This window comes from Periplaneta americana, chromosome 1 (assembly GCF_040183065.1).
Source record: "Periplaneta americana isolate PAMFEO1 chromosome 1, P.americana_PAMFEO1_priV1, whole genome shotgun sequence".
NCBI lineage: Eukaryota > Metazoa > Arthropoda > Insecta > Blattodea > Blattidae > Periplaneta > Periplaneta americana.
Window position 1 is genome coordinate 84,884,723 of NC_091117.1, and position 18,903 is coordinate 84,903,625.

At 34.2% G+C, this 18,903-nt stretch overlaps 1 protein-coding gene across 3 annotated transcripts in view; it reads left to right on the forward strand.

Moving 5' to 3' along the window:
• The window catches only part of LOC138697725 (aldo-keto reductase family 1 member B1-like), a 57,449-nt gene that overhangs the window by 36,983 nt on the left and 1,563 nt on the right, over window positions 1-18,903 (forward strand). For 2 of the 3 annotated variants that reach the window (XM_069823209.1, XM_069823216.1), the window contains exons 4-6: window positions 430-624; window positions 7,678-7,890; window positions 11,408-11,556. In XM_069823209.1, coding sequence (XP_069679310.1) covers window positions 430-624; window positions 7,678-7,890; window positions 11,408-11,556 — 557 coding nt within the window. The remainder of the gene's footprint in view (window positions 1-429; window positions 625-7,677; window positions 7,891-11,407; window positions 11,557-18,903) is intronic. The other variant, XM_069823225.1, reaches the window with a different exon arrangement.

Genomic DNA, 18,903 nt, shown 5'->3' on the forward strand with positions numbered 1-18,903 from the left:
GAACAAATTTGGTTGTTTGGTTGTTCATATCTTATTGTAGCTATCATAATATAATTGTTTCATTTTTAAATTCTGAAGAGTATTGACTGTAACAGTAATTTTTACTTGATTATTTAACGACGCTGTATCAATTACTAGGTCATTTAGCGTCGATGGAATTGGTAATAACGAAATGGTATTTGGCGAGATGAGACCGATGATTCGTCATAGATTACATGACATTAGTCTTACAATTGGGAAAAACCTCGGAGAAAACCTAACGATATTAAACTTAATAGCAAGAAAATTTAAAAGGATACTATGTATATTTTACAGTTTAAAGAAGCTTCTCTTCTGCCACACTCATTATTTCCACTCAGACTGGATTAATATGATTGAGAATGTGTGTATGAGAATGAAAGGATTTTTATCTTTTTTTTTTTTTTTCAGGAAGGGGACGATGGTCTTCCAAAAGATGAAAACAAGCAATTAATTTATAGTGATGTAGACTATGTGGACACATGGAAAGCTATGGAAGACTGCGTGAAGCAGGGACTGACCAAGAGCATTGGTGTGTCCAACTTTAACAGCAAACAGTTACAACGGATCCTGGATGTTGCTGCTATCAAACCCGTCGTCAATCAGGTAAGATTTTCTGAACATAATTAGAAGCTATGACGTTTTCACGAAAATATATCCATTTCATATTCATAGGTAATATAATTGCAGTAAAAATCTGATATATAACGGACCTAAATGCAAGCAGATTAGGATTTTTATTCAATTATTTAACGTCCCTGTATCAACTATGTAAGTACCGGTATTAGATATTTAGCGTTGATGCGAGATCGTATTTTGACATGAGACCGAGTATTCGCCATAAATTAGGCTACCTGACATTCACCTTCCATTTGTGGAAAACCTCGGTAGAAACAAAACCATGTATTCAGGCCAAATAGGAATCGAAGCCAAGCCCGGGCGCAGCTTCGAATCTTCAGACAAATGCGCCTGCTGCCTGAGATACGTCATCGGTGGCTTGGAATTAAGTTACAATGTGGTGGAAAGTATGTACCACGAAAAAATCATCACTATTTACCAATATAAATTACAAAAGTTCATTGGTCTCTGTGGGGAGAATTTTTTTCTTAGCTTATTCCTGTAGTGATAAAGAATGAGTGGAACAGAGAAAAATTCTCTCCGGCACCGGCATTTGAACCCGGGTTTTCAGCTCTACGTGCTGACGCTCTATCTAATAAGCCACACCGGATTCCCATCCCGATGTCGGATTGAATCCTCTCAGTTTAACTTCCACCTCTTGGGTTCCATCTATTCCTGTAGACAATCATCGTCATCATCACCAGGCTTAGGATCTGGGACACTTTAGCAACCAATGTACGCACAACTTGACTATAGAGTTCCTTGGACATAGTAGACAGACATACTGTGAATGTAAACAACGACGTCAATGTGCTGCGTTATATTCTACTGTTAATAGTACAATCTAGTGACGGTGGAAAATGAAGTAGGATATATACCTCACAAGTTTTCATGTCCCTCGGCGACGTTGAAGGCGTTAGCGTTACAATGAACAACCATGTACATACTTGCAACTAGTTTGAAATAAACTGTTCACTATGAATTGAAAATGCACTGTGATGGCCTGAGTTCGTTTCGTAGGGAGAGACGGAAGAATACTGTACCGCTGATCACGAACCGGATTGTGCACTAAAGCACAAGCAAACAAAACTCAAGACGCCACCTCATTCCATCTATACTCCATTGCACTGTAACTTCACTTCATTCTTAAGTTGTCTCGGATCCTAAGCCTGATCAACACTATCAGCCATCACGAACAATATAGGCCTGCTATGCCTGTGTCGGTCTCATTTAAAAGTCTCTTCATTGGTATTCCGGGACGTCTCCAACTTGTTGAATTATATTTATCATTTGTAGGGGGATTCTGTTATTATTTAAGAAACATGCTGCTATCAATTGTTTTTGTATCTTTTAAATTTTTCTTCACATGATGCCACTTTTAATTCTTTTAAAATATCTTCATTTTTCTTATGGCCGAGAAATGTCTAACCTGCTGTTTTTTTTTTTTTTTCAAAAAATCTTTTCTCATCTAACTGCATTTTTTTCTTGTAGTTTTATTTAACACTACAGATTTCACTACGATGTAGTAGAGTTGGCACAGCTAAATTTTTGTATATTCTTAACCTTTAAGATTTTTGTACAAGGCTGAGTTTTAATATGTTGGTTAGAATTCTTAAAATGCAAATGTATTTTGAGATTTTCTGGTTTATATATTTTTTTTTATTGATGTAAGACAATTCAAACCCAGATATTTTGCTTCTTAGTGGATTTTTTTCGGCGAAAGCCATTAATTCTTATTTTGTTTTTGAAATGTCCATTCTTAAATCGTTTGATATATTATTTAAGATGTATTCTTTACTAATTGTCTCCAGAAACTCCAATTATCGCTTGATCATCAGCTAATTATAATGTAGTTACTAAGGTATTATTTCCAATTTTGATTCCTTTTATATAAACTTGGTTACATTTTTTCTATAATAATTTTCATTTTATATAAATGTTGAACAATGTAGGTGAGAGTGGACAACCTTGTCTGTGCAACCCCATTTGAAATTATCACTAACACTTAAAGTAAATTAGTCCTAAGCCTATAGAGAATGTTTTTAAAACTATCATACAATATTTTATGTTCTATAGGAGCAAAGATGAATAAATGACGTATATTAGTGCATTATGTTGTAGTTTTTTCTCCTTTCCATCACTTTCTTGGCCTCACTACAGACCACGTAATTGTCACCTACAACAGATTAGCTGTAACGCAGGAGTGAAGTACGTCCCCGAACGGCCGCGTTGTATTGGGTTTTTCAATAAAATAACACACATTGATCAGAAGAAATACTTTTCATAAATAATGTGTGTCATTTTATATTTGTATTCAGTTTACTGTCTTGAAGCACAATAAGCAGACTTAGAAACTTAATACCCGAAAAAACAGGATAATATAGACAGTGAATTCAGAGATCGTCAGAGTCAGTCAGTGTACGGGTGGGGGTTGGAAGGACAGGCACTGTAGCATGACAACAAAAACAATACTTAGATTGTACACTGCAGCAAAGTAATATTATGTTGCTGATTTTGATTTACCTTATTCTTAAAACAAATTACAAAGAATGTTGCAATATTTTATGTAGGCTACAATGACCTGGTATACACTATATACAACATGAGATGAAGAACATTCTTGATATACAATGTCTACCATAAAATATGCATATTATAGCCGATCTCTATTAACACTATTTATTTTCATTTCTCTTTTCTTAGTTTATATTTACAGCGTTACAATGAACCATAACAGTCATTCTAAGTGTGTCAAATGTCAGTTTTCTCCTCTTTTCTGTAAAACAATTCTTTTACTCCGAAAAACTCCGCTCAACATCACACGACGTGATTGGAGTTAAACGAAAATACGGTATATTATTTATATTTACGTGAGATATTTTAGATTTTATCAATCCACATAAATGTAAATAGCCATTGTTTTGTGAAAGAATTTTATTTAGTTTCCGTTTTACCTGGTTCGGTAAGTGATGTTTTTGGTGTCTTGTTGACATTTTTGGCCAGTTCATCGAGCAGAGTCATGAAATTCATCTACAGATATCCATATTTTGTCTGACACGACTTGCCTTATTTTGTGCAATGTACTTCGATAGCATATTTTTAAATAACTATTCTTTAAAGCAGCATCAGACGGGAGTTTTCTAGAAGTACATTTCTCCATGAAAGATTTGAAGTAGAGACTGTTTACTTTATTTAAAGGGATATTAGCAGCTACCATCATTTCAAGGAGATCAAGAAAATATTGTGATAATTTGAAACCGGTACAGAAACTAATGGTAACTCCTCTTTGAATGTTCTGGAAGAAGTTTAAGATTTTACGCATGTTTTTTGCTATTACAATGATCACTTATGAATCGACGTCTATCCCCTCGTATCTCAGCATCACATGTGATGATGTGCCCATTTAACTGAGTGATGCTGAACTCTAATCAGCAGGTCTGTCCAACAAGCGCCAGGGTAGCTGTGCCGCTACGGCTCTGCCAAACTACTGCTCTGGACGTAGTTAACCTGAACCAGCGGTATTCTACACGTTCGGGTATTAAGTTTGTCTGATAAGAAATTGTCCGAAATAATATAACGGCATCTTTTCTAATAAATTATTGCCATATGAGCTTAATTGCAAAGGAATGGAAACATCATATTACATAAAGCTGTCTCTCACTTTCCACTAAATGAGTTTGTCTCAACTGCTCACATTTTCTAATGTTTCTGTATTTCTAGTAACATTATTGTCTTCGTGAATTACATAATATCCTGTTAAGACAGTCATCGCAAACTAATGTTGAAATATGGAATTAACTTCATGTCTTGGATGTTGATGGTTAACATGTCACTGTCAAAGTTGCTGTCTTAACTTGGCATTCCAGTCACTTACCGACCTACTTAACACAAAATTAATGAAGACTTCTTGCGTTTAGCAATATGAGACGTAACATACTGTACGTAACAATTTGATGCGCTTATTTAATTTATGTATGAAATAAAGTTACTGCGTAACTTACGAATTCCTTGCTGCGGTACTTTATAATACAATAGTCTTATATTCCATAGGCTACAGCTGATTTCATTATGTTAGTCATTCCTCAATTATTTCCCTGATCGTCTATAATTTCATTATAGTTTCCCTTGTTTGTGTCACCACAAATATACAAAGTAGTTGAGAATAGGAAAGTGCCTTTCCTAATCTTTACTTACGTTTCATCTATATAAACAGAGTGTCCTCTTCAACATGTGAGATAAAGTACTGTAGAGAAAAAAATTTAAAATATACAAATAATCTATTTAATTTAAGAGGTTATTCTTCCAGATATTTCAAGCAAAAAAGGTTAATAACAATTTCGCTCGTTCTTGCTTCCCGCCCGAGATAAAAACTGTTTTAGGCTATATGGAACATTTCATAGCGTATTTTGGGAAAGTCATTGAGTTAATTCCCAATATGCTTAGTTAATTTAAGGGGGCAGTGTATTATGATAATAAATTATTGAAAGAATTTTAGTTTTGTTCTTTAAATGTACAAAAATTTAATCCCAACAAAGTAACTTTTCGTTCTGCAAAAGAATTTTACAGTGTTACATTACTTCGGATCAAATTTCTACATACTTAAAGAACAAAACTAAAATTCTTTCAATCAATTACTATCATAATACACTGCTCTCTTAAACCGACTGACCATATTGGGAATTCAATGACTTTTACAAGACACGCAATAAAATGTTTCATATAAAACAATTTTTATCTCGAAAAAAAAGCATAAACGAGCAAAATTGTATTACACTTTTTTGTTTGAAATATCTCAAAGAATAGTCTTCTAAAATTAATGACATCACTTACGGTTCATCTAATGTATAGGCCTAAGTGTTCGACTCACAACAATAATGAAAGCAGGGCCTATACTAGGTTGGACACTCTAGTGGGAATCGGGACAAGGAATTGTTCTTAAGAAACCCATTACTTAGGCTGTAATATAGTTCACAAATATTACTAGGCCTATGTTTATGTTGAAATCAAGATAACTGAATCGAGGAACACTTTTTGACATGAAAAATCTATATTCCAAATGCAAAATGGTAAAATGTGGAACATTTTTGTGTTATGGTGAAGTTCCTGAAGTTGATTATTTATAGGAGCAGCATCATCGCTTTCGTTATTACATCAACCGAGAGATGGCAGTTCCCAAATTAAATGTGTATATATGAAAGAAAATTGTGACATGCGTTGATAAGGTAACTGTCAGCCATTTAAATGCAAGCTAAACAAGTCCATTTCTGCAAGGGAGGTTGGGTGTTCACATTTAAAAAAATGAAAGAAGCCATAATACAGAGTGAATCGTAAGGCCTGTCATTAATTTCAGGGGGTTAATCTTAGGGATATTTCAAACAGAAAAGTTAAATACAATTTTGTTTGTTTCTGTTTATGTTTCGAAAAAAAAATGCTTTAAATAAAACTTATAGTATCGTATCTTAGGAATACTACTGACTAGATTCCCAATATCTTCAGAAAATTTAAAACAGCAGTAAATTCTGATAATAGATGATTGAATGAATGCCTTAAATTTTCTGCAAATTTATTCAAACAAATGTAAATTTCCTTTCCTCAGAGCAATTTTAAATTGTAATGGACAGTAAGATTGCTTTATAATGTTATTGTCTCGAGTCAACAGATAAGCACTACAGATCGCGTGTACGTTACAGCGCTGAATAAGAGAATAAGAAACGTAAACAATTGCGTTTAAAGACAGCTCGGAAATTTACTCTTTACTTTAGTTTACCGATTACCTACTTTAAAAATTGAAGAGGGAGGCAACTATTTCTGTTTGAAGCAAAATACTGCTCGTAGTCTCTCTCTGACCGCTTAAAATAGAAAAATTGGATAGTACAACCATTTGTAGACTATTTTTTCTTACACTGAAAGTAACTATATAGCAGTGGCCTCCCATATCCCTATTCACAAATGTCCAATGAAGGAGTTGTTCATTCACTTTACGAAAGACTACTGTGCATTGGATCACTGATTACAACGTTACATTAAGACACAATTTTATTCACGTATTTAAAATTAAACGTGTTTTTATTAAACACTAACTAAAACACACAAAAAAAATTATACAACTTGACCATTTTATTCTACTTTACTAAAATTAACGACATGAATAACGGCTCACGCGGTTATGTCTATAGTATATGTGAAGGTTGAAAATGATAACTTTTACAAGAGCAAAGCAACCTATATATATATATATATATATATATATATATATATATATATATATATAGGTTGCTTTGCTCTTGTAAATAAGAAACGTAAACAATTGCGTTATATATATATATATATATATATATATATATGCTTATTGCAAGCGAAAAAATACAACACAGGCTATATTATCTTGTTAAAGGAACTCATTTAATTTATTCCATCGGACAAAGCTATTGTATACCATAGGAATAAAATCTCTGTCTAAAATGGTGAAGATTCAAATTCGAGTATCGATACCGGTGCTAAGTACATATGAAATACAGACTTATGCAGTTCGATTATTTGTCTAAGAGTGGAATGATATAAAAGAGGCAAATTTTGCACATTGTGTACACACAAAAACTAGCATATAATACAGTATTAGCCGGAATTAAATATTGAAAAATTCTCACCAGAGATTCATAAATATTCGGATTAACCTGGAATTAATTCACATCGTCGTTGTTCCTGCAATAACCCCTATGTGCAAAATATACAATTTTTCAGTAGGAGGAAAAAAACACATTTATTCATCCTATGGCATCCGTACATAGTGGATTGTGAATTCTTACATTTTCGAAATAAATAAATATGATTACATATAGGAGATTTTATTATTTGCTGTATCACTATTTAAGTTATTTAATAGACCAAAATCTGAAAATCTATAAATATGTCACATAGGAGTTATTGCAGGAACAACGACGATAATGTTCAATACTGTAGCAAGTAAATGCGTCGGTTGTAACTCTTAATTTATTTACAAAATGATACATTGGTTATTAAAGTGCAAAATATCTCTTTCAGGTTGAGTGCCATCCTTATCTCAACCAGACAAAACTCATCTCATTCTGCAAAGAAAAGGGAATTGTTGTCACAGGGTACAGTCCTTTCGGAGGTCCTACAAGCATCGCCCCACTGCACAAAGGAGAATCTCCCGAACCACTCAAAGACCCCAAGATCAAGGAGCTGGCTGATAAATATGGAAAGAGCGTGGCGCAGATTATTCTCAGATACTTAGTATGTTCTTTACAATAACTTATAACAAATGTATATAAGATTTTCTTTGAAATAATATAGCTCCGTAAAGGACAGTAAATCCTCGTGAATCACCCTGTATACAATAAAGAAGATATAAAGTAAATCAGAAGCGTTTTAAGTTAGCCATTACAAAATTATGCTTCTGGATTTGTAACAACTTCTTTGAAAATTTAAGTTTATTCAAAACAAAAACACAATTTTGTACGTAAAGCAATAGCTAAAGTCTGCTCATTATTGCTAATTATTAGTTCGCTAGTTTTTTCGCAATACATTTATTAATAAACATTCACAAGTTTGTTTCTTATATGTTTGTACTGAATATATAAGAACATGTTAAATCTTTTACTATTAAATGGTTTCAAGTTCGTATACAATTTCCATTGGAAATATATTTTTTTGAAAGATGTTGCAATTTTTATACTTCAGCTGTTAACAGGTTTCGCAATAATGTCATAATCATTTTTTTAACATCAGATATCCAGCCCAAAATATTTTTGACTGTAGGACTAATATAAATCTTCCCTATGTCATCCAAGGACTGTCATCCCAACATATTCTTGCTTTAGGACTAATATAAGTGTTCTCTGAATCCTCCTATGACAGACATCTGAACATATTTTTGGATTTATAACTAATATTAATCTACAGTAAATGTTACCTACATCATCCTAGGACTGTCATCCAATATATTATTTTTGGTTTTGGAATTAATATAAACTGTTCATTACAAGACTTATTTCAACATATTTTTTTACTTTAAAACTAATACAGTATAAATGTTCTCTATATCATCCTAGGGCTATCATTCAAACGTATTTTTGGCTTTAGGACTAATATCAATGTTCCTCACATCATTCTAAGCAGTGGTGGCTCGTGAACTTGTGGATTGGGAGAGCTGCAGTAGATTTTGGTACATACAAATTTCACTTCTTGATACCATTACTAATAAGTATAGGACAAAAATAAATGCACTACATATCGAAAAACCAAAACTTTCTGACTTAGTTGGGAGATGTCTGTGGCATCATTTGCCATAATCGCTAAAAAAAAAAAAAACTAATATCATCGATTTCAGTCTGAATTTCAGATCGACAGACACTCAACATGCAATCTACCAGTTCATTCCGAATTGTCTTAGAATTACCTTTAAACAGTGGCATGTTCCAAATGATTTTTGAGAGGCTCGTTTAGATTACTCACGGACTGTAGCAACCCACGAAATACATCAGGGTTCTTCGAATCGCTTTTTCATCATGTTCCCTAAGGGGAAGTTCATATTGGCCACAAAATTTGATTCAATCAATATTTTTAAAAATAATTTCACGATTTTTTTTCACTTCTTGATTATGTTTGAGAATGTTTGTTCTGTTCGTTTCACTCAATTGCGCAGCAATATTAGTTTTGCCTAATATAGCCAATGAAACAACATTTTTCTGGTGAAATTGCGAAGATTCGTGCTTTTTAATTTTTAGGGGCAAATGTCTAAATCTGTCACACCACTCCTAGTCTATGCAGTATCACCACCAAAGAGGAGGCAACCACAAATGCTTAGCGTAAATTTCATTATTATACTTCCTTACATATATGCACTATTTCGGCTGGATGAAGCTTGAGTAAGATATAAGTTGGGTAACGAACGACCCTTTAATTTTACTTCATTACATAAATTTTCTCCCCGAGGGAAAGTTGAGAAAAATAAAATTAATATTATGTAATTCACACACACTCATGCTTGCACATTTGCACTGGTTAAGTTACGATACTAAAACGTCACACCAAAGCAACACTCAGATATACTGATGGTCAACAATTTTCTAAAACTGGAAAAGAAGTCTATTTCGTATTTTACATGCTATATCAAAAGGATTATACTCGTGAAATAATTTTGAGTTAAGGCAAATATTAGGTTCTGCTGGAGGCTGGATATATACGTAATAATAAGGCAAAAGGAAATATTAATTTCGTTATATTAACTCTATAAGATTCCACAACAATAAGTATGTGAAAAGAAAATAAAAAATTTGTCATTAAGTTTCAAGGGAATAGAGAATCCATTTGACGTAGCGTTACAATAGCGGTGTGGGAGGGGAGGAAAGATCTTCCCTTGTCGCCTGGCTCTGCAAGCCACTGCAGCGAAATATGGGTTTTAAACAGCGGCAGTTTCCCTCTGCCTCCCTTCACTTCTCTACCACCTGACCAAGCAAGAGACACTCTCTATGATCTGTCCCACCCTGCAGATCCCAGGACGACTTTGAATGCAGTTTCAATTCCAGTACAGTCGACGCGCTAAAAAGATTATGCTTAAGGTAATAGTACATAATCCCGGCCAGATGAAATATAAAGCAATTTACCAATAAAAGCTGTAACAATAATTCTTCTACAAATTAAAATAAATATTATTTTTATTTTCCTGTCAAAGCAGGGAGTGCTGCAGCTCCGCAGCTCTTATGGACGAGCCGCCCCTGATTCTAAGACTGTCATCTTAACATTTTTAGCTCTAGAATTAATACACATGTTCCCTACATCATCCAAGGAATGTCATCCAAATATATTTCTAGCCTTAGAACTGATATAAATGTTCCCTACATCATCCTAGGATTATCATTCATAGATATTTTTGACTTTAGAACTAATTTAAATGTTCTCTATATCATCCTAGGATTGTCATCCCAACATATTTTTGGCTTTGGAATTAGTAAAAGTGTTCCCTGAATCACCCTATGCATGTCAATTATTTGTCATTTTATATTTCACAACAAATTTAAGATATTCAAATACTTGTACCGGAAAATTCTGACCTTAGTGCCGATAAAATAATGTCGTTTGTTGAACAACATGGCAGGCATATTAAATTTTTTAAGATAAGTTAACAAATGCTATTGCCTGAAGAATACACTTATCTTTTTTAAGTTATAGTAAAACTTCAAAATATAACTTTCTTTTGAACAACTTCTATTTCTTATCCAATTACCATAATATCAAGTAGGCCTACCGTACTAGGTGAGGGAGAAAGCAGTGGTAGACTACTCGGAAGAGGTGAGACTTGGGGTTTTTCATTGTTGATGACCAATATAGAAATTCACGACGTTTCGAATGCTAGTTCTCATTTCGTCTTGAAGTGAACAAACATGTAGAGTGAGAAAGGTATCTTATTCGTTACGGTCATTATAAACGACCAAATCCATTTTCCCAACCACTTAATTCCGTATGTGTCCATCTCTTCTAATACCAAGTGTTGCAAGTAATATACAAATTGTAGTAGAAAAAAAATTGATATCTCTTGTGTGAAAATTGGGAAGAGCTGCTTACTTTAGAATTTTCGATAAATGTAACTGCAATGTTCTAATACGGTATAATAAAAATGATGTCACAGTTTCATTTGAATGCTTTGTTTATTAATTACAAATTTACTATTATATCATTATCATTACTATTATTATTATTATTATTATTATTATTATTATTATTATTATTATTACTATTACTATTATTTCAGAATCAGCATGGAGTTGTTCCTGTTCCAAAATCAGCGAACAAATCTCGCCTTCAGCAAAATATCGATGTCTTCAGTTTTGAATTACGTCCCGAAGATGTAGCTATTATGGATTCATTGAACAGGGATAAAAGAATATGTGATTTCGTACAGTAAGTTTTTCATATCCAAGAGAGTTCATTTAATGTAATACGTTATATTTTAACTGCAGAATGTTTTATTTAGTATTTATAATTTAGATATCTAAAGGTGTTTTCGGGGTTTCACAAAAATTATCTTCTTTTTGGTCACCAAACCTTATATATGATTAATACATAGCGTTAATTTATAAGTACAGTTCGGATAAAGTAGCTGTATCAGGATAAGCATCCTTGGTACGTGCGTTTTTTACAAACATTAACTGCTGGGAAGAGCGCTCCCCATCCTTTAGCTAAAACATCAGTGAATGGACAATACAGCCCTAATTAATGCTTGTAAACAAAATGCACTCTACCGTTTGAAAGGTGGAAAAATTCAAATATCTTGGAGCAACAGTTACAAATATAAATGATACTTAGAAGGAAATTAAATGCAGAATAAATATGGTAAATGCCTGTTATTATTCGGTTGAGAAACTTTTGTCATCCAATCTGCTCTAAAAAAAAAATTGAAAGTTAGAATTTATAAAACAGTTGTATTACCAGTTGTTATGTATGATTATGAAACTTGGACTCTCACTTTGAGAGAGGAACAGAGGTTAAAGGAGCAGTCCGCGATAAAATTCCATATTTCGATTATATTATAGGATGTTTACCAAAGTAATCCTTGGATTAACGGCGTTTGTCGCATCGCTGTACGCCTTTTAGTTTGCGAAATATTAAAGGTCTTACTGCAAGCTCTGACGTCATAACCACTGATCGCTTCATTAGACTGCGTTGTAGTTCCGTTTCACATACAGCGTAGAACGAGTAAATATATATTCATACGTTACAGTCAGTTATTATTAACACAGGACCTATCACATGCATATACTGTAATAATAATAATAATAATAATAACTTACCCATTTTGAATTTTGTACTCATAGTGATTAGAACAACTTGGGTCTGGTAAGGGTTCAAACTGAAAAGGTTTAATATGTCGATCCATTATAACCTACAGTCGGACACTAAAGTCTACATACACCCCCATTTTTAGCATATCTTGTACAACTCTGAATGCACAGATGTTAACGTGAAACTCTATGTCTGCGTTCACTTCCATAACAACAAAAACCAAGGTATTCAGACCAGTATCTTGCACTACAAGCTTGATAGATGCAACTGTTTGTGTTTACTGAAGTACAGAAGTCAACATACACTTCGATTCTTTCGTCAGTTGTAGGAGAGACGTTGCAGTGAACACAGTAAAATTGGTGCAGTTTGTTGATACAGTAGCTGTGTATTACAATACATAATTTGATCGCGTATCATGGATCCAAAAAGAACTGAAATACCAGTGGAAGTGAGAAAAAATATAATTGAACTCAATAAAAATACCTTTCCACTGCGTAAAATTGGGGAAATTGTTAGAAGGAGCCATGCAAGTGTCCAAACCGTAATAAGAAACTACAATGATCGAGGTAGTGTAGAAAACAAAGCTAAATGTGGAAGACCAACAAAATTATCTAACAGGGAGCAACGACACATCACTAGAAAAGTGAATTCAGATCCCAAAATTACAGCTACGGAGTTGGCGGTAGATGTCGCAAATACTATTGGAAATATTGTTCATCCCATCACAGTACGAAGACTTCTGAAAAAGCATGAGTTTCAAAGTAGAACAGCAAGGAAAAAACTATTCATAAGCATGGTAAATGAACAGAAGCGCCTAGAATTTGTAACTCTGCATCCAAACTGGAATACAGTGTTCTTCACGGATAAGAGTAAATTCAACATCTTTCAGTATGATGGAAAGCAAAAGCTCTGGCGAAAAAGGAATGAAAGTTTGAAAAAGAAAAATCTTGTCCCATCAGTGAAGCATGGTGGTGGAAATATTCTTGTATGGGGTTGCATGTCTGGAGCTGGGGTTGGGAATTTAGTATTTATTGAGGATATTATGGATAAATGGAAGTATTTCACCATATTAAAGGAGAATTTGAAACAATCTGTTGAGAAACTGGGGCTAGGAACAGACTGAGTGTTTCAGCAAGACAATGACCCCAAGCATACGGCCATTGTCGTAAAAGAATGGCTAATTTACAATGTACCAAAACAGTTGCATTCGCCTCCCCAGTCACCAGACATCAACCCAATTGAACATCTTTGGGGGGAACTAAAACAGAGGATAAAAAAAATACAAAAGAAAAGGCAAGAAGGATTTGAAAGCTGCCTTAGTGAAAGAGTGGAATAAATTTACATTAGCGGACACAAAAAAATTGGTGGAATCTATGCCTCGACGTTTAGAAGCTGTGATAGAAGCAAAAAGTGGACATACAAAATATTAAATGGTGCCTGAAAGTAAAAATAATCAAAATGTATGTTGACTTTTGTACCTGAACGGTTTTTCTTTTGTGTGCTTAAGATGTTATTATATGGAATTGTTATTAATAATGCAGCATATATGTTGTTTTTCATTTCCTAAAATGTCTGTTTATGTCACAGAAAGTGAATACATAATATTTTCTTTATTGATTTTGAATTTAAGTGTTATTTTTAGGGTGTATGTAGACTTTAGTGTCCGACTGTAAGTCAACGCCTTCACTGAGTGAGTGAAAGTATGTGAGACGTGAAATATTCGTTATGAATGGACTGAAAATACGTGTTTATCTCACGTCAACAATAAATTAGTACATGGTTTATATTATTCTATTGCGTCATAGTTGTTGAGTCACACGGTTTAGGCACGAAGCTATGTTTGGGGGAACCTCTAAAACATGTGGATCATCGTATTGCGGCAGTTGATAACCAGAACTACTTTCAAGACATTTTTCTATTTAGTATCTTCTCTCCACGCATTTTTCTTCCAGCTGTATGTTTTGTCTTCTACCCATCGTTTAGTGGCTTTAGAGTACTGAAGTCTGGAGCCAGTTACATCTCTTTTCACGTTGTAATTATGGTCCATTATCGCAATCATAGTTCTTGTTACCATTCCACCATATGGAAAGTGTTTTCTCTTAGGAGTGTAAAGCAATCTCTCGTTATGGTATGATTCAAATTTGTTGGTGTGACAAAATTGATTAGTCTGATTTAAGTCTTTCAAAAGGGCAGGGTTACATACAACTTTTTTCAGAACATTGTAATCGCTGGATCCAGGTTCGATCCATTCCCTCTCACTATTGTATGGGTGAATATGTGCACATTTTTTATTATGTCTCTGTTTCTCCCCATTCGTGTATATTACAAACATGAATCTGTCTTCTAAGTCGTCAGAATCACCTTCACATGTAGCACAAGACCACATAGGTGATTTATGTTGCTCTTCTTCCACATTTGTGCGGCGGCTTTAAGCTTTTTGCCATGTGCCAAATGTCAAATTGATAGCCCATCCATTCATATTTGGTTCTTATCAATTTCCTAATTCCTCTATGGCGGTCCGATAGAAAGAGGGTACTGTTCATTTTTTTCTTTTAGACGATCTAGAACTTTTTCGCATGCTGCTTCGCCTACAATTAGACCTTTTTGCAGAACTACGAAGTCTATAATCTTATCTGAATCGAGGTCCATTACACTGTAAGTCACATATTTTGCACTGTAACTAGGTGAGTAAAATTGGCCATCACCGCGATTCGCACGTTTTTATCTTTTAGGGGATTGATAAGTTGTTCATGAATCTGAAAATAAGTACATCTGACTGTTGGTTCTACGAATTTTGAAAATATTTTATAAAATGTCTTGCCAATTGAACATAGTTGTAAAGTTTTTGAAAATTTTTCAAACAATTTGTATCTTATATCGCACAAGTATAACGCAGAACTCACTGCTATGCTTCACCTCTGTTCGGACTTCCACTCCCAATTACGGGCATTCTGGCACACTGCATTAACTTTCAGCAATGGTCCTATTGTTTCTACCAAATATTTGTAAAAGAGGAATGACAAATATTACAGAAGAAAAACAAAATTTGTAACGCTGACCAAAAAAAAAAAAAAACTTTTTGACTCCCTATTTACTTTCTGTTTCATGTGCAGCGTCCTCGGAATCTGATGAATTAGAATTTGAAGTTTCTTCTTCTATTTGAAAACATGTCTCTAAGTCAGTTTCTGCTCCCCCACATCTGATTCACCACACACATTTCTTAGCTTCTCGCACCCTATCTCACACTGCACAACTTTATTTATATTAGGTTCCTGTGAATTTTCAGCCTCATCACGTCAATATTTTCAGCTATAGGTGCATCACTGCGACTTGCTATTGCTTCTTCGACGACGACCTTTCATTTATAAGCAGAGGAGCGCGTAGATCAGAACTATCTTGGGGAGATTCTCCTTTCAAAAATAGGAAAGGGACAGACGTTTTCTTAATTTCCATAGGAGTTCTATTGTCTTTCATTAAACGTCTTTTTAGTAAAGTTGATTCTTCAAAATCAGTTTCACGGAAATGACTGGAACACACAACAGTAGTTTTCGATAGTGTAAAACCTTTTCTGTTGATTTTCTTTACCCATGTTTTAAATATTAGCGGTAACTTTTCTCTGTTTGGAAATACATGAAATGATACCCCTTCTTCATGTTATGTTTTTGTTGTTCCCTCTGAACACGAACTGTATTACGATACAATTTCTTCTGTTTAGTCTACTGTAGTTCAAAATCGTTCATATAAAAGAAAATACGTCTACATAAAACCACAACATTGGTATGTGCTGGTTTTATGATTAAATGAAAAGCAAAACATGACTTCACACAATCATAACTAAGTCCGAAATTCTGTTCACGTTTACTAGGCGAGAGAAGATTATTTATTTTAATACAAAGCGCTGCGCTGCGCTGCACTCGTCGATGTTCTCGGTCTACTACGCAATCACACCAGTTCAGTGGCTGTGACGTCATAAGTATTTGTGCGGAGTCAGTAACTCAAGAACCATGCCTCGCATTGACATGCGACAAATTACATTTTACTTAGACTGAAAAACGTGTTTGATTAAAAAAAAAGGTAAAGGTATCCCCATAACATGCCATGAAGGCACTTGGGGGGCATGGAGGTAGAGCCCCATGCTTTCCATGACCTCGGCACTAGAATGAGGTTGATTAAAGCCAACTTAATTTTATCGCGGACTGCTCCTTTAAGGGTATTTGAGAATAAGTGCTTAGGAAAATATTTGGGGCTAAGAGGGATGAAGTTACAGGAGAATGGAGAAAGTTACACAACGCAGAACTGCACGCATTATATTGTTCATCTGACATAATTACGAACATTAAATTCAGACGTTTGAGATGGGCAGGGCATGTAACACGTATGTGCTAATCCAGAAATGCATATAAAGTGTTAGTTGTGAGGCCGGAGGGAAAAAGATCATTGAGGAGGCCGAGACGTAGAAGGGGGGATAATATTGAAATGGATTTGAGGGAGGTGTTATATGATGGTAGGGTCTGAATTAATGGTGCTCAGAATAGGGACCGATGGCGGGCTTATGTGAGGGTGACAATGAACCTCCGGGTTCTCTGTAAGCTATTTGTAAATAAGTAAACAAAACGCACGGACCAAGGATGCCTATACTTATAGTTACTTTATCCGAATCGTACTTATAATTTATTAATAGTTGTAAATTCACTTTAGATCAATCTTTTCGTAACTACATTGTAAACTTATCATTCAGAGTTTTCATAGCTTTATCTTTTATATTAATAAACTATTTGCCATTTTGTAACCTACATATATAAAGAACGAACAAAAAGTTGATACTTTTGGCAGCGCAATGATATCCTCTACATTTTTCGTGAGTCTATATTGTTTGAAAAATTAAAGGATTAAAGCATTAGGCCCATCGTAAAATCCAAGAGCATCGAGGACAATACAACAGTTTCTTTTACAATTCTAAATATGCTAAAAATTAACATTAATTCTGGTATTTTCCTGGAGCGTTCAGAACATTAAATTCTATAACATTAATTATTATTATTATTATTAGTATCAATTTTATTAGTCCCTAAAGAAGAGTTTTTATGAATTATTGTAATTACTACAGCAGTGCAAAGGGAGCAGTTTTTCGACACGACGGCAACAGGGCAAGGGTTGTAAATTCACCTTGTGTACCCGCAGAGGTCTGACTCTGCGTTACACAGGATAGCTGCAAGCAGTAGGTACAGCTTAGTAAAGCAAACGTCAATACTGAAGGAACATGAGAACAGTTCGGTTCTAGTATTACGATGCCTAAGGGGGAGAAAATTCGTTCGGCGAAGTTTAAGAGACTTATTTCCGAATATGGTGATATTTTTTTTGTTGCAGCGAAGATAAACTATTCTGCAAATTGTGTAAAATATCAGTTTCAGTAAATAGAGCATGTAATATTCTAAGACATGTAAATAGGGATGTACACAAACGTGCCCTCATGAAGTTGAAAAAAAAAAAGGCGAAAAATGTGAGCAGGGTCATAGTTCTTCATCCGTGTTCCATGAAGAAATGTGTGATGCATTTTGTTAAGCATTCAAGAAGATATGTCCTGGTGTATCTCTTCCTCCTTCTCCTATACTTACTCGATGGGATTCCTGATTGAAGGCCTGCATTTATTACTGTAAATATTTCGACCAGGTCCAGAATGTTATTCAATCATTTGGTGTGAAAGATGCATTTGCAATACCACTAGCCCAGCGTCTGTTGGTTGATTCAAGCATAAAACAACAATTGGAATACATTGAATCGAATTACGGGTTTATTCGTGATTGCATAACAGCTTTAGAAAAGTCTGGTACAAAACTGATTGATCAGTTTTTCCTATTGCGAAATATCTGGAAGAAAGTGACTCAAGTAGACGATAAAATTGCTAAAATAATATCTGCGAAAATAACAAATATGTTGAAAAAAAATGGTGGATATTATAAACTTTGCAAGATTAGTGACAGTATTTCTGGAGATAAGGATTCCTTTGAAGAACTAACAGAAGTTTAAAAAGATGTTGCACAGGATTTTACGTATGCCCCAGTTGTTTCAACAGACGTAGAAAGAAGCTTCTCCACATATAAGGCCATGCTATCAGATAGACGATAATCGTTTTCTGTTAATAACTTACAAATGTCATTTGTTGTGCACTGTAACAATATTTGGAAGAAAGGTGATAACGTATAACATGTGCATTAATAACTCACATTCATTGTAAGGAAAAGAAAAAGACAAAAAACAATAGTTCAAGTTCTTTTGCGAATAGAATATCATGAACCCGTTACAAATAAACAGTGATTTTGTTTGCGTTCTGTATGAAATCATACATGTAAAGTATATATTATTTGTTTAGGATGAAATGGTTAATTAGTTTTGCAATTTTGATATCTTATTAAAGTATCTGTAGAAAATTAATTGCAGAAACGTTAGGGAACTGTGTCGTCTGTA